The sequence below is a fragment of the Lygodium microphyllum genome, chromosome 24, assembly GCF_053477565.2.
Source record: "Lygodium microphyllum isolate KBCC chromosome 24, Lygodium_microphyllum_v1.1.10, whole genome shotgun sequence".
In the NCBI taxonomy this organism is placed as follows: domain Eukaryota; kingdom Viridiplantae; phylum Streptophyta; class Polypodiopsida; order Schizaeales; family Lygodiaceae; genus Lygodium; species Lygodium microphyllum.
Window position 1 is genome coordinate 94284586 of NC_141158.1, and position 2317 is coordinate 94286902.

General features: G+C 44.8%; 1 protein-coding gene across 1 annotated transcript; it reads left to right on the top strand.

Annotated features, from left to right (window-relative positions):
• The first annotated feature begins 1392 nt into the window (after window positions 1-1392).
• Window positions 1393-1937, top strand: LOC148015377 (DEAD-box ATP-dependent RNA helicase 7-like). The gene is made up of 2 exons (XM_087665426.1): window positions 1393-1746; window positions 1785-1937. Exons 1-2 carry the CDS (start codon window positions 1459-1461, stop codon window positions 1920-1922), a joined length of 426 nt encoding a protein of 141 aa, XP_087521552.1. The 5' UTR covers window positions 1393-1458; the 3' UTR covers window positions 1923-1937.
• Window positions 1938-2317: the final 380 nt, after the last annotated feature.

A 2317-nucleotide genomic window follows, 5' to 3' on the forward strand; every position in this document is an offset into this window, starting at 1 on the left:
TGTGTTAATCTCCGCGTGTGATTCATTGTTTGTGTGATGCATTTTAATAATCTGCATCCAATGTATATATTCCCTTAGTGCATGCGCATGATTTTGTTTGGATGCATGATGTGCGTGTATTAGAAAAATATGAAAAACTGATGCCAAAGGATCTTTGTCCTGCTGCTTTGAATAACAGCCAAGGCACTGCCCTCTAGCCTGCTTACAGGCTCATTCACCATTGCTCCTTTCTCACTGAAATCCTCATGAGAGATTGATAGTATATAAACTATCAGAGGCAAATATAATCTGACAGAGGCCGTCACAGTGGCTGAACAGGTTTTGAGGAGGATGAATTCCGTCAATAGGACTGAAATGCTGATTGCAAAGAGATGTCAGACATCAGATGTTGTGGAAAATCACTACGTCAGAAGCAAGGAGATGAACAGAGGGTAATATGTGAAAGCTTTTACATTGTAAAGTCTTATGGATACATCCATTGCTTGTTATGAATCAAGCTAACAGAAGAAGCAATTGATCTTTTGGTTATCTGACAAGAATGTATGGGGTCGAAAACCGTGAAAGCTTTATGCAGAACATGAACCAAAATGAATGCCCTTATTACGAGATTAAGTGGATGATGATGCTGTGTCTTGGCGGGAAGAGGGCCAGCAAAGATGTGAACCTGCAATTATGAAACCAAGTTTATGAGCAGAAAATGATTAGAAGGCACAATGTTGGGAGTATTGATCTCCTTACTCGCAGCGGACTGCTGTCCTCCAACTAGTAGACCATATTCAGACGCAAAATGACGAAAAGGAAGGGGGAGTAATGCTAATTGGGGGAGTTCTAAGGAAAGAAAAAGCTAAGAAAAGAGGGAGAGGTATATTTTTGAAAAAGGTAAAGTGGCGGGCTGCGCTTGAATGGGAAGAGGGGTTCCTTCTTTTTCGCTTTTTGTGGAGACGAGGGGGATATACCGATTACTGGGAGGAACAGAGGGGCTGGATTGGATTGAAAAGGGGAAGAACTGGAATCGTTAAGGGAGAGCAGAATTCGAACTGAGGGTAAGGGCGCTGATAGGAATGAGTTTGTTGTGAGACAGCAACAAGGCCTTGGCAGTGACAGAGTAATGGAGCATGTTCCAGTGCACTCCAGACTAAGGTGAAAGATGAACCCATTGGGCATGAAAGAAAACGGAGAAAAGAGAGCGTCGGGCCACAACAACATCGACAAGGCTTGAAGGGAGGCAAATTCTGGAAGACAGAGGTAAACGGCACTTCGATGCTTACCTGCGGAATCAATCTGCTGCTGGAAGAGGAACCGAAAAGCACAGCAAGAGATGAATAATGGCGCTCGTAATCAACAACTGAGATGCAGAATTGGGAGAGTCAAAGGAGATACGGGACGTCGAAGTAAGGAAGTTGACGACAACATGTTGAGGATGCAACAACGGTTCAGACTCTTTTGTTTAGTGCAACTATGCCTGATTGGGTACAAAAGATAACATCTAGATTCTTAAAAGCCACAAAAGAAACTGTTGATCTGGTGGGAGATGAGAAAATGAAGGCGAGTTCAAGTGTCAGACATCTCCTCCTCCCGTGTGCAAGATCAGCACGAGCACAGCTTATCCCAGATGTGATCAGCTGTTACAGCAGTGGTGGCCGCACCATAATTTTTACAGAGACGAAGAACAATGCATCTGAGCTTGCAAGTGTATTACCTGCTGCCCGAGTGCTACATGGGGATATAGCCCAGGGTCAGCGGGAGGTGAAACCACTCGGGATATAGCCCAGGGTCAGCGGGAGGTGACTCTTGCTGGGTTTTGTACAGGCAAATTTCCAGTACTGGTAGCCACTGATGTAGCCGCTCGGGGTCTAGATATTAATGATGTTCAGCTGATTATCCAGTGTGAGCCCCTCCAAACCTGTGCAAGGGGAAAATGAATCTCTGAAGATTGAGTGTTTTCTCTTCTAGAGGATGTCGCCGATGCAACGGGACGCCTGTTCCTAGTGTGGAATTTTTCAGGATTCTCCAAGCGTGCTGCGTGGAAGTGCTTGATCTGCATACTCTGCTTCACACAGAGTGAATATGTCACTCTCCAGTCTTCAAAGTGGGAACCGAAAGGTAGCAATTGCCGTGGATCTTAGTGATGAAAGTGCATTTGCTGTCAGATGAGCTGTCGCCAACTATCTTCGTCCAGATGATTCTGTAATTATACTTCATGTCCAACCCACTAATGTCCTCTATGGGGCTGATTGGGGAGCCATGGAGCAGTTTATTGATACCAGTGATGAGGATACACAGTAAAACTATGATGAACTTACTTCAAACAAAGCAG